Genomic DNA, 11,242 nt, shown 5'->3' with positions numbered 1-11,242 from the left:
ACCGCAGCAACAAGAGCCTCATCTTGTAGGCTTTGGAATCTCTTCAAGGGTGAGACTCGATACCCCCTCGTTGCTACCGTCTTCTAGATTGCATCTTGGCTTGGATTGCGTGTTCGCGGTAGGAAATTTTTTGTTTTTTCTATGCAATGTTATCCTATAGATATAGCCTTCTTTTATATGTAACATAGAAAAATAAACGCAGGTGCTATATGTCAGTTTGGCGATGTTTTAAGTTATGGTACTTTTTTTTTTCGATTGATGTTCCTCAGAGGTGAAGGTGGTGCGCAAATGGACGAGTCAGCCCAAAAACCACGTGACCACTAACTCACTGCTCACTCCAAAAAGCCCAGCCCACACTAACGAAACCCTAGCAGCAGCAGCAGCGTAGTGGTAGTGAGGCTGAGGTAGCAGTATATAAGCTGGGGCAGCCGTCCTCCTCTACTCGCGGCCGCCATCAGCCAGGATGCAGATCTTCGTCAAGACCCTGACGGGCAAAACCATCACCCTCGAGGTCGAGAGCAGCGACACCATCGACAATGTCAAGGCAAAGATCCAGGACAAGGAAGGTGACCTCGCTTGCGTTTCGTTTCTCCCATCAGCCTCGCTCTGTCCGCCATGGATTTTGTCCAGACCTTTAATCCGTACTATGTCCGTGTTTCCAGGAATCCCGCCGGACCAGCAGCGGCTCATCTTCGCCGGGAAGCAGCTGGAGGACGGCCGCACCCTGGCCGACTACAACATCCAGAAGGAGTCCACCCTCCACCTCGTGCTCCGCCTCCGCGGTGGCATCATCGAGCCCTCCCTCCAGGCCCTCGCCCGCAAGTACAACCAGGAGAAGATGATCTGCCGCAAGTAATTTTCCGTCCCTCCTCCCCTCGATTATGCTCATCCAGATGTAAAATCCAGATGCCTAGATGAATAGTACACATTTTCGTTTGATCGATGTTGCGGTAGCTAGCTGGTTACCCGCCTATACTTTGTCATCTGCCTAGTCCAATCCAGCAGTTGATTTTCAATGGTGGGAAAATTTTAGTGCCCGCCTATACTTTGTCTCCTGCTGTGTCCATTTCGGCAGCTGATTTTCAATGGTGGGGAAATTTACTCGTACTTATTATGCTTATTAGTACTTGTCGGATGGTGTGACCAGTCAATTGGAAGCCTGAATTTCACCTAAGTATTGTTTTGTTGATACTTGTCCTGCTAGGAAGGAGTAGTAGATTTGTGTTTGTGTCTTTCTTTGTTGTGGTTATGGTCAGTAGATTGGTGGGAAGATGATTCAATTAGATGCGCGAAGTTCACCTTATGAGCTAAACTTTTTGAGGCATATATTCTGGCTTATCCACCGATCTACTTGTTTACACGTAAATTTGAAATTTCCGATGCTTTTTTTGAGGCTTAAATACTGTCTGGTTGAATTCATTAAACTTTTGGTTGGGAACTTTCTGGAAATAGATAGCCAATTTGCAGAGCAAAGGGGCCTGATAAAGTGGCAAATCTTTGCATTGAAGGTTGGCGATAACGAAATGCAGTTCTCCGTGCCACTAAGATTTACTATGCTTTGATGGCCTCGAACAATCTGCTACATCTTAAACAATCTACAAATCTGTATTTGCATGTTGGTATTATCTTGGTGTATGCTTTTTTTGAAACATAGTTTTGTTGAATTTGAATCATCATTCAATTAGATGTACGAGGTCACCTTATGAGCTAAAACTTTGGGGTGTAGATTCTGTCTGACTTGCAAATCTAACTAGTTGGTATTAGAACACAATTCCTAGTGTTATGTAGTTTTGGGCATACATTCTGTCTGGTGTGTGGAGCCTCGTAAAGTTTTTGAAACAGAGAGCCAATTTGCAGAGCAAAGGGGCCTGATAAAGTGGCGAATCTTTGCATTGAAGGTTGGCGATAACGAAATGCAGTTCTCCGTGCCACTAAGATTTACTATGCTTTGACGGCCTCGAACAATCTGCTACATCTGTAACCAATCTACAAGTTTGTTTTTGCATTTAGTTATTTTCTTGCTGTATGTTTTTTTGGAACATAGTTTGATGTGTTGGAATCATGATTCAATAAGATGTACGGGGTCAACTTCTTAGTTAAACTTTGAGGCATAAGCTTTTTCTGACCTACAAATCCTACTAGCTGCCCTTTGAAAACGCAATTCCTGGTGTTTTATTTTTTGAGGCATACATTCTCCAAACTTCCGTCGTAAAATCTTGGAAACCGAGCCAATTTGCAGAGCAAAGGGGCCTGATAAAGTGGCGAATCTTTGCATTGAAGGTTGGCGATAACAAAATGCAGTTCTCCGTGCCACTCAGACCTACTCTGCTGTGATGGCCTCGAACAATCTGCTACATCTCGAATCAATCAATAAATCTTTATTTGAACACTAGTGTAGGTTGCTTGTTGTGCATTTGCTATGTTCAGTGGCAATTTGAACGTGATATCCCATATGTACATTTACCTACTGTTAGCTGATCTTGGTCTTTTTCCTCCTATTTGCATGATGTCTGTTTGTGTGGTTTTCAAACTTTCTTTGTTGGCTGGAATGATGATTCAATTAGATGTATGAGGTAACCTTATGAGTTAAAACCTTTTGAGGCATAAATTCTTTCTGACCCAGCCTATCATCTAATGAGTACTTGTTTGGTCCTGATTGAATTCTTTTGTCAGTTCTTGCTTAGTTTGTTTGATCTGCTTGTGACTTAGTTTGTGATTGTTGGCCACACTCTGTTTTCTTAGTACATACTATAACCGAACTATTCTTTTCCTTTTTCTCTTCAGGTGCTATGCAAGGCTGCATCCAAGGGCTGTCAACTGCCGCAAGAAGAAGTGTGGTCACAGCAACCAGGTAAGCATAGTTCTGGTTCATACTTCTTGTCCTTGTCACTGTGGTTTAAATTCTGCTGTACCCTGTATAGTGGCAAGTAAAAACCTAACCCCTCATCTTGTTAAGAATAGTGTGATACAGTAACTAACTCTAAACCCACTCTCAATTCATGTTTGTTTGTTTGTCTCTGTCTAAATATCTAATTCTCTTCTACTTTGTTTCAGCTGAGGCCAAAGAAGAAGATCAAGAACTAGGACTCCAGTCATTGTTATTCACGTGGTCAACTAGACAAAAGTTTTCTCTTGTTTTGTTTCCTCTGTGTTATCAGGACGTTGAATCTAACTCTATGATAGTACTTGGCCTTGTATTGTCATGATGGAGACAATATATATGATTGTTCATGTTCATTTTCTGCCTGTGTTTAGTAATCATGCGGTGGACAGTTCCAGGTGATTGTTGCTCTTTTGCCAGTGTGGTATCAAAAAATAAAGAGCATCAGCCATTCTTGACATTGTTTGCAAGTGAAATAGTGGCAGCACGGGCGCAATGATTGTAGTTAGCTTGCAAACAATGTCGTGGCACTTGAATTGCCTGTTGAACTGAAATTTGTCTGTTACAAATAATATTTTGGCAGGCGTCTGTGCCCTGAGTATCAAATGTTCCCAACAAATTTGGCAACAAAATCTGAACTATATTGTTTGTAATTGTTGTCGTTGGATTTGTATTGAAAAACACTTATCAATTTTATACTATAACAACCTTTATATTTTGAGTAATTTTTAATCAAAGAGAAAACACATAAAACAAGAACATCTTATTCATTGTAATGGAGGGAATACATCAGATTTTTATAGCACCGTCCTAGCTCTAACGTACGGTGGGTTGCTATACTATACAACTGACTAGTCTTGCACTTTCGCTTGCTGGAAGTAGTTCAACATATCTGTGAAAGCAGTAACCGTCAACTAAATAATGACCAGCCTCATACAATGATCCATCCACCAGGTGCTTCACTATATCTCCACAACCAAAACAATGTCGAGGATCAACACCACGACTCCTGATTTCTGAGAACCCACCTATAGAAGCAATGCAAAAAAAAAAAAACCTATAGAAGCAATGGGTTAGTCGGGAAATCAAAGGAGCTCTTGGGTGCCACACACCCCTATAATTGGAAAAATAAAAAAAATATTAAAAAAAGTTTTAAAAAATTTAATTTTTTTTGGGAATCAAAGATGATCAGGTATTATAGTTCAAACAAAATATTTTCCTAGGAAAGTACTTTTATTGTATCCTGGGTAGAAAAAAAAACTCGAAACGCCCCATGACTAGGTACTATTCACTTTATATTCGTCATAATTTTATCTTCTTTGTCCTAGAGTCCATGGGAATCATTTCGTGTCCAAACATTTTTTTACGACGCCCGCCCCTCTGTCTCTAGCAGGCCCTGGTCTCTAGCTCATCTCCGAGTTCAGGGCGATGTGGACGAGTTCGGCCACGACGGGCTGCACCGCGGGCGCATCTCGCCGTCGTACGGTCTCGCCAAGAACTGCATGTTTATGTCCACGGTGTGGCGGAGCAACAACAAACGCGCAAGCTCCCGTCGAAACAAAAAGCTCCTGCTGTCAGCGAGGGTTGTCCTCGCTGTGGCGCACGAGGAGCTAGAGATCGAGATCGCTGTGCTCGACGAGGAGATCGGCGAGATGATGGCGGACGGTGTCGTGGGGGAGATGTGGGTGTCGCTGATGAGCAACGCGTCGGATTACCGGCGAGCCTCAAGGCTTTCTGAGCGAGGGTGCCGAGAGGGCCGGCTCGTCCTGCTTTGTGCGCACGGGCGACCGCAGCGAGATCACGGTGGCTATGTCCTCACGTTCTGTCTCACTGTATGGCTAGTGAAGTCGTAATCATCCAGCTACTGTCTCAATCAAGCAAACAACAATGATCCAAAGGGTCCGTACGTGCGTGCGACTGCACTAATGCATAAGTCGACCTAAGCAAGCTAGCAACCGGCTAGGCCCTGCAGTAATGCTGCTGCTGCGAGGTGAAGGCGACATGTATCGGGAGGCAAGGATGTGATACGCACTAATGCTGCTGCTGCACTTGTCGATGGTCGTCCAGGCGCGGCAGCAACAGCTGCAGCCCCCGAGCAAATGTGCATGGTCGCGGAGCAGCAGAAGGGCAGTGGCGGGATGATCACAGAGGTTAGTGGAACTGCATGAGCTGATCTGCGACTACTAAGCGCCTCCGTGGCTCAAACCATTGTCCACGGCAGCAAAACCGCCCACCAAAACAGCTCTGGTGATGCCAAGGGGGTGAATTAGCTGGTATTGTATAGTTAGGGGGGTTAAGTGCCCCATTTCAAACTTAGGGGGGTCTCCGTCCCAAACATGATAGTTAGGGGGGTTATTTGGACTTCTTTCTCCGATCCGATACACCAGAGAGGTCGGGGGATTCGTCGCGGCGAGTGGCCGCGCTCTAGCCTCTAGGATTCGGGGTCTGGAGCCTGGAGGAGACGTACGTACGTCTTGTGTATACTAGTACGTACTCCAATAGAGTCAAGACAGTCCCTCCTACTACTGTGAGAATCCAAACCGACCTCGGAATTCTTCTTTTTTTGGTCCGAAATAGGTTTCAACACCACCACTAAGAACATGGCATACCTCATACGTATTTGCTTCGATACCCCTTCTACGTGTTGTGTGCGTCTCCATCAATGGTTGGGAGGCCAGGCCATCCCAGCTTTTGAGGACATCTTTTCGCACAAGGATCACTGTCATTTCTTTACTATTATATTCCAGTTGGTCGTACGTCATACAACATGTTTGGTGAAGGAGATTCAGGCCATCTTAACCATCCAATCTAATCTTACGATCTCCCCTTAACATCCAACCATCCGATTTAATAATAAGGCAGATCGCCCCTCCTTCCCTTTTGTTAGCCCACAATATCAATCATGTTATCTCCCGCAAACGAAGTCATGGTATCATGGATCACGTATTCAATCAATCAGGATTTCCCAAGACGTGATACAAATTAGGAAAGATATAATTGCGGGCATTTTCTTTCCTTGCTTTTCTTATTACGTACGTTTCTTTTCTTATTAGGGGCAAGGAAAAATTCACCCGTCCGATCGCGTTTTCTCAACCCCCGGCCCCGGCTGGGCTGCTGGTGCAAACCTCGCCCTCTCGACCCATCTCTCGTGCGCATCGACCCGGATCCCCATCTTGGTCTCTCGTGCGGAGCGGCTAGGGCTCCGCTGCTCTACCGCCACCATAGGACCACCCTTCGCCGCCTCCCACCTCCACTCCTGCTGTCGCTCCTTCGCACCGCGTTCCGCCACAGCCACACAACATGAGGATGTGCAGCGCAAGGCGGCAGGGGCAACACCCTCCTCCTGTCGTTCCCCGTCCTCAGGAATGACGTCTGGCTCCTCCACGACGCGCCGCCGCCGCTGGCGACGCCATGGAACCCCGTCCTCTCCAAGAGCCGCCTCTCACTGGCGGCCATCAGCAACGCCTTCACAGATTTCCGCGACTCGGGGCCGTCTATCAGGACTCCCGATGGCGTCGCCGCATACGAGCCTGAGGATATCGACTTCCATGACGGACGCGGCGGCGCGCGAGTGCTTAAGGAAGATGCTCGTGTTGGCGCCGGTGCCCTGCTTCGTCCTCTTGCCCCTTTCACTTCCTCCCCGGCACCGGTAAAGTCACAATCGCCATCACCTGCCTCCCCTGCCTCAAACGTGGTAAGCGAGTCCACCTTTTCTTTGTTCATTTTTTTTCTCCCATCTGACACTGATTCTTTTCGAATGTGTCCGATTTCGAGCAGGTAGTCACACTGCCGGCTAAAAGCTGTTGCAATAGGGAGAAAAGTGAAGATATACAGGTACAGCTCTCAACCCTTGGATTTCTTTGTATATTTCTATGACCAATTTCTTCTGTACATTTCTAGATCTGTCTCGAATGCATTCTGGTTGTTAAATATAAGTAGCATCATTTTGTAGACTGGCCATGTCCGCATACCCCAGTTGGTCAGTGTTGCTTTTCTTTCTTTGTATCAGTGTGCTCTTTTAATTTCGATTGCATGGATCAATCATTCACCAGGTATGTTGTCTTGGTAAGCATTTGTACATCATATGCATTGTTTCTGTTCTTAATATAATTCAATTTGTCTAATTGATTTGGTGGGTCCTTCTATTTTTTTTTTGTTAGGCACTTGTAGCCTGCTGCAGGATAGCGGCGCATGGATGGAGGCAGCTATGTGGAGATTCCGGAGGGGGTCCCAAGAGCTGAGGACCGAATGCTACTTTTGATGCCTACTGCTACATCCGCTGAAGTTGCAGGTTTGTCCGGTGCTCAAATAGTGTCCTTAAACTTTGAACTACATGCTCAACCATCTCACTCATTTAGTCACATGTTAATCCTTGTCGTAAATTCATGTGCAACGAATCAGCCATCGATGATAACCACGGAAATTTGAAGTTGCTTATGTGCCTACTTGATAAGCTTATGAGTTTATTCACTTACTCTACATACAATATATAGGTTCAATCTATGAACAATAAGAAAAAACAAAATCAGCTAAATGGTATCTCTATGGCAACAAGAACTTCCTGTAGCTAGGAAACGGAGTAAATAGTGTTTGTTTATCCCGCACGGGAGCTAAAGAAGGGCCTGTTTGCAACAAAGGAAAAAACATGAGAATTTTGGAGGATAGGATTTCTATAGTAAAAATTCCTATGGTTTCGTTTGGAACAAAGGAATAGGAATCCAAGATTCTTTTGAATTTCCTATGGGAAAGGCTATTCCGTAGGAATTTTGGAGGAAAACTAACACGAGGTCTTACCTCAGGTTTTCATCTTCTGTCTAACATTCCCGTTCTTTTCCTGTGTGACATTCAAACAACATTTTTGCAGTTTTCATGTGGTTTTGGTTCCTGTAGGAATCCAGGATACAAAGGCATCTCAATTCCTGCAATTTTCCTATTCCTTCATTTCGAGTTCCTGCGTTTTGGAACGGGGCGAAGTGTTTTTTCCATCTCTACAGTCTATACTACGTGTGCACAGTGCAGACGTAGTACATCGCATCAAGCCTATTATTGTGAAATACTTGGAAGTTTCGTTTTATCCAAGTGCCTTTTAATGATTATGTGGTAACAGTTATATTTTATTGTACTTCAGGAGGAAGTTTCTGCCGAGTTTCATGAGTCTCCTCTCATTACCAGAGATGTTGTTCTCACCGATTACTGTATATTGTGCCGTGCGGTCACAATTTTGTTAGCTTGTGTGAAGCTGTTCTCGCCGAATACTGATGGGAAGTGGCTATCCTTGAGTAGCTGCATGGTGCTATTGTTATCTGTGAATATTTGGGAGCTATCTTGGGTTGTTGTTCTTTTTCCGTATCACGAAGGATGACGGTGGGGTGGGAGGAAGAGGAGGCTGTGCCGGAGTATGACGAGGAGGAATTGACAAAGTTCAGTATGTTGAATAAATACAAGCATGAAGATTGTGCGGCCACCTTGAGCTCGGCCTCCCTTCCTGGACTCTGGCAGCTCTGATCCCGCTGCTGAGGTCGTGTGCTATGCTTTCTTGCTGCTACACCGGTGACCCTGGCTTGCTTCTGTAGGTTGGGCAACATCAGTAATGGTAATGAGCAAACTCTGAGAGTGTATGCGTGTCACTCGTTTCATCTCTTTTGTGCGTGAGTTTTTCCTGTCTCATTTGTGTGAAGCTGCTTCACGCATGTGGAAGTACAAGTCAAGGTTTCTACCTTATCCAGAAAATGGTCTCAAAAGGCAATCAACTGTTCTTATTACTTTAGTCATCGTTTCCACAATCGAGCTATCTTCTTTGAGCCTCCTTATACCTTCCGCTTTACCTATTGCAATAGATTGGTAGACTTATGGATACTGGAAAAGAGGGATGGCGATGTTGACATTACATCGAAGCGAACAAGTGTTTCTTCTTGTATGTGAATACATGGATACTTAACAATTTGCAAGGTACAATATCCATGGACGTGGTGAAGCAGAAGATCATCAGCTGGAATTTGAATGTGTTTTGTGCTTAGAACTTCTGACGGAGTTTGCTGCTATATCGATTATGTCATGAATGCTTCTTAAGTCAAATAAAGGAGCTGCAAAACTAAAGCAACAATCTGAAGGAAAAGGGCCCTTCTGGACATTGATGGTGCTTTTCAGAATAAACAACAATGTTGGGTGGGTTCGCTATCAGGGACGAACATGAAGAAGCTATGGCTTTTGGTTGCCTCCAGTCCCACATTCTGAAGCCTTCGCATTTCTTCATGCCATCAACGGAAATGTGATGTGTGAAACTGACTCTGCTCAGCTGGACACTTTTGTAACCATTAATAACTATAATCTAGCGGCATTAGGAATTATTTTCAGATATATGAAATTTCAGCTGGGTGTGGTTTTTAGTTTTTACTATTGTTCAGTAACTCTTGCCCTCTGGCTTGTAATTCAGTTGTGCATCCTTTAGCGATGCATGATGCGAAGTTTCTAACTTTTGGAGCTGCTTTCTGTGAGGCCGGGTCAGCAACTAGACAGTGCTAAATGTTGTTGCTGTCCAGCGATGTATAATGGTATGATATGTGTTCATTAAGCTTGGCTCAGAATTCAGTTTTATGTAGAATTAGGAGTCCATCTTAATCAACAAAATTTATAATTTGCAGAATTTTGTTCCGTGAAAAGGCTACCAACTTTTGAGTACTTCTGAAGAACTTACAAACTATTTTTTTTATTAAAGATATAAAACATTCTATAGGTAAATAACTGTCCTTTACAGTTTTGGTGAAACGTAGACACTGCTACCTGCATTTCTGGGTCAAAGCCATCTGCATACATTAATTAGTTGTTGCAAGGTTTGATCCATGTAACAGATATCTAATTTCAGAATTTTGTTTCGTTTCATCCCTCGAAAATATAGGAGTATGATGTGATTCCATTTAGTTTTGGCACGTCTCATGACAATCTTGATAAAATAAATACTCCTTACATGACATAGGCATTTTGTAGCATTTCGTATCATGAAAACAATGACTTGACTATGCACATTTAAAGACTACACGTGTGTGTTCATGCCATGTTTAACATGTGGATCACAATTATTGGCGAAGAAATGCAAAATGTGTGCAAAGCTAATAAGGTGCGGGCTGCACACCGTTCTAAGATGACAAAGTATACAGTGTTGCCATTTTCATATTACTTTCCATTTTTATTATGGTACCATGCAAAAATCACTGCAGTTAGATAAGATAAAACATACATGAGGAAGGGACATATGAACATTTTAAAAGACATGTCCTGGTTATAATGGACGAAGGAGACACAATGTATATCAAGAGATAGTTGAGAATAAGACAACTATGGTAATGAGAATAACTTTTTCTTTATATTTTCCGTAGCAACGCACGGGCATTCAACTAGTCTGAATAGTAAGTCGGTTGAACAACTTGCACATGATGTTTACCAACTGAACGGTAGCGGATGCGATCCCCAAAGTAAATGGATGGATGACGTCAAGAAGCCGCTTACAATCCGAGCTCTTTTCACAAATCCTTGTCACTTGTCAAGATAATTGGACATGGCTATGGGAGGCTAATGGAATCAGTACGTCTACAAAGCGCACTTCCCTGTTAAAAAAAAAACCTGTTCACAAAAAAAAAAACAAAGCGCCCTTCGATGGCTCAATGGTACGTGACTCGGGTTGTGCGATCTGGCGATCATGGGCGCCACTAGGATACAAATTTGCGGCCTGGCTGTTCACTAGGGGTAGAATATGGACAACACATGTTGGCAATACTCTCTTTGTCCTCAAATCAGTGGATATATAACTCCAAACTAGTTTGAGGAGCATCGCCAAAACTCTCATTTTTCATCATTTCTGCCCATTTTCGTGGGCTTGTGCACAATTTTCGGTTCTCCAGAGAATTTTTTTATTATTGTGACCACCGAAACATTGTTTGAGTGGTGCCGCTAAAACAAGTTTTCTGCCCATTTTCATGTGCTATAGCGCACATTTTTTCGGTTCCCGAGATGATTTCCAGCGATCGTAACCATCGGTACATGGTTTGAGTGGTGTCGCCAAAACACATATTTTTCATGTTTTCTGCCCATTTTCATAGGCTATAGCGCACTTTTTTTTGGTTCCAGGTACGATTTCAAGCGATCGTAACCACCGATACATGGTTTGTCTGGCTTCATGAAAAATCGTGCTTTTCATGTTTTCTACCTACATTTTTGTGGGATATAACACACAATTTTCGATTCCTGGGACAATTTCCAGCGATCGTGACCTTCGATACAGGATTTGAGGGGCATCACCAAAACTCGCATTTTTATGTTTTCTGACCATTTCGTGGGCTACAACGCACAGTTTTCGTTTTCCCGAAC

The 11,242-nt window shown here is 43.7% G+C and overlaps 1 protein-coding gene, 1 long non-coding RNA gene, 6 other non-coding genes and 1 pseudogene across 9 annotated transcripts; all 9 read left to right on the top strand.

The window, feature by feature from the left end:
- The first annotated feature begins 435 nt into the window (after window positions 1–435).
- LOC124657276 (ubiquitin-60S ribosomal protein L40-1) lies at window positions 436–3,237 on the top strand. Its single transcript, XM_047195853.1, has 4 exons — window positions 436–566; window positions 663–852; window positions 2,785–2,851; window positions 3,055–3,237. The coding sequence occupies exons 1-4, from the start codon at window positions 464–466 to the stop codon at window positions 3,082–3,084; spliced, it is 390 nt and encodes a 129-aa protein (XP_047051809.1). The 5' UTR covers window positions 436–463; the 3' UTR covers window positions 3,085–3,237.
- On the top strand, window positions 1,259–1,348 carry LOC124658540. Its single transcript, XR_006989263.1, has one exon. It is a non-coding gene; the product is annotated as a small nucleolar RNA Z266 (small nucleolar RNA).
- Window positions 1,467–1,586, top strand: LOC124658513. The gene has a single exon (XR_006989243.1). It is a non-coding gene; the product is annotated as a small nucleolar RNA snoR86 (small nucleolar RNA).
- Window positions 1,663–1,747, top strand: LOC124658545 (annotated as a pseudogene).
- On the top strand, window positions 1,857–1,976 carry LOC124658514. The gene has a single exon (XR_006989244.1). It is a non-coding gene; the product is annotated as a small nucleolar RNA snoR86 (small nucleolar RNA).
- LOC124658542 lies at window positions 2,048–2,135 on the top strand. Its single transcript, XR_006989265.1, has one exon. It is a non-coding gene; the product is annotated as a small nucleolar RNA Z266 (small nucleolar RNA).
- Window positions 2,239–2,358, top strand: LOC124658517. The gene has a single exon (XR_006989246.1). It is a non-coding gene; the product is annotated as a small nucleolar RNA snoR86 (small nucleolar RNA).
- On the top strand, window positions 2,538–2,629 carry LOC124658541. The gene has a single exon (XR_006989264.1). It is a non-coding gene; the product is annotated as a small nucleolar RNA Z266 (small nucleolar RNA).
- A 2,789-nt stretch (window positions 3,238–6,026) lies between the features above and the next one.
- Window positions 6,027–8,648, top strand: LOC124652378. Of its 2 annotated transcripts, XR_006987696.1 has the most exons (4): window positions 6,028–6,575; window positions 6,659–6,933; window positions 7,042–7,172; window positions 8,010–8,648. It is a non-coding gene; the product is annotated as an uncharacterized LOC124652378 (long non-coding RNA). The 2 variants fall into 2 exon arrangements; XR_006987695.1 differs by having other exon boundaries at window positions 6,027–6,575; window positions 6,659–7,172.
- The last annotated feature ends 2,594 nt before the right edge of the window (window positions 8,649–11,242 follow it).

Source organism: Lolium rigidum, chromosome 5 (assembly GCF_022539505.1).
Source record: "Lolium rigidum isolate FL_2022 chromosome 5, APGP_CSIRO_Lrig_0.1, whole genome shotgun sequence".
In the NCBI taxonomy this organism is placed as follows: domain Eukaryota; kingdom Viridiplantae; phylum Streptophyta; class Magnoliopsida; order Poales; family Poaceae; genus Lolium; species Lolium rigidum.
The sequence above is the reverse complement of the archived record's forward strand: the minus strand, read 5'-3'. Positions and strand labels throughout refer to the sequence as shown.

Excerpts from the sequence above, each read along its gene's own strand:
- LOC124657276 (XM_047195853.1), top strand. The coding sequence starts at position 464 with ATGCAGATCTTCGTCAAGACCCTGACGGGCAAAACCATCACCCTCGAG. Across the intron at positions 853-2,784 it reads GAGAAGATGATCTGCCGCAA|GTGCTATGCAAGGCTGCATC; the intron begins GTAATTTTCCGT and ends TTTTCTCTTCAG. Across the intron at positions 2,852-3,054 it reads AGTGTGGTCACAGCAACCAG|CTGAGGCCAAAGAAGAAGAT; the intron begins GTAAGCATAGTT and ends ACTTTGTTTCAG.